Genomic DNA, 1,466 nt, shown 5'->3' with positions numbered 1-1,466 from the left:
GCACATTTAAACAATATAATTAGACACCAATGAATGGGAATATTTTGCTATCATTAAAAATATACAGAGTCAACATTCTCTATCTGTTATTTTTGATGATGACAAAACATTCCTAGATTAATAGTGCAACGTCTATGTTCAATGTGAATGCATCAAATCTTTATGCGCAATAAATTGCTCCCCCTTAGTCAATGCATCTAGTTTTCTTTACATAATATTCAATAAAACCAAAACAAAGCATCACACATAAAAATTAAACATGAAGACCAATCAAACGCTATTTAACTTAGTCTTCCTTCTCTTTGTTTTTATCATTAAAATTGATATTCAAACTCCCCCTTAATGAGTGCATCTAAATTTTCCTTTAATCTTTAGATCTAACTTTAATGAATGGGAATCATAAGCAGTCATACACCTAAGTCATACAAGCTTATAAATATAATTCAATAACTTCAAAAGTTAAGCTTATAACTATGAAAGAACAAATGTATGGGAGTTAAATCATTTCAAGCAATTGTCAAGGATTAATCAAATAATGTTCAAGCAAATTTGATCATTTTGTCATAATCAAAACTAGAATAATTTTAAAACTAACAAGCACCAATCTTAAGTTTACCAACTGGCCAAGGAGGGTATGTTGTGTATTATGATGCATCGAGGGTTGGATTGGGATGTGTGCTGATGCAAAACGGAATAGTTATAGCATATATCTCGAGACAACTTAAGAAGCATGAACAGAACTATCCTACCCATGATTTGGAGATGGCAGCGATAGTGTTTTCCTTGAAGATTTAGCGCCATTATCTTTATGGGAAAAGCTTTGAGATATATACTAATCACAAAAGTTTGAAGTATATATTTCAGCATCGTGATCTTAATTTAAGGCAATGTCGATGGATGGAATTGCTTAAATATTACGATTGTACCATTCAGTATCACCCCCGTAAGGCAAATGTGGTAGCCGATTCCTTAAGTTGAAAATCTATGGGGAGTTTGGCCCACGTGTCAGTTGAACAGAGAAATCTAGTGGATGAATGGCAAAGTTTGGGCAGCATGGGAATCAAAATGGATATTGGCGGTCCTAATACTCTCATTGCTCATTTTCAAGTCCGACCAATGATTTTAGATCGAATCTGTAATGCCCAAAGTCAGGATGAATTTGTGATGAAAACTTTGGGTTTAGAAGAGCAGGATCAAAGCTATGAATATGGAGATGATGGGCTGTTGAAGTATGGATTCCGAACATGTGTGCCGGATCAGGATGACTTGAGAGAAGAAATTTTAGAAGAAGGCCACATTACGGCCTATACTGTCCATCTAGGAGCCACTAAGATGTATCATGACCTAAAGATGGTTTATTGGTTGCCAGGTATGAAGAAAGATGTACCTGAATATGTAGCCAAATGCTTGATTTGTCAGCAAGATAAAGCTGAACATGGGAAACCCCCAGGCTTGCTGCAACCCTT

At 35.3% G+C, this 1,466-nt stretch overlaps 1 protein-coding gene across 1 annotated transcript in view; it reads left to right on the top strand.

Annotated features, from left to right (window-relative positions):
* Positions 1-984: 984 nt before the first annotated feature.
* LOC110428768 (uncharacterized) overlaps positions 985-1,466 on the top strand; it is a gene marked incomplete at its 3' end in the record, with an annotated part of 1,610 nt that continues 1,128 nt past the window's right edge. The window contains exon 1 of the mRNA XM_089785705.1: positions 985-1,383. Within this exon, the coding sequence (XP_089641831.1) occupies positions 985-1,383 (399 nt within the window). The remainder of the gene's footprint in view (positions 1,384-1,466) is intronic.

The sequence above is a fragment of the Theobroma umbraticum genome, unplaced genomic scaffold, assembly GCF_002168275.2.
Source record: "Theobroma umbraticum cultivar Fairchild unplaced genomic scaffold, ASM216827v3 scaffold_69.0, whole genome shotgun sequence".
Taxonomy (NCBI): Eukaryota; Viridiplantae; Streptophyta; class Magnoliopsida; order Malvales; family Malvaceae; genus Theobroma; species Theobroma umbraticum.
Note: the sequence above shows the minus strand (reverse complement) of the source record. Positions and strands in the feature narration are given on the sequence as shown.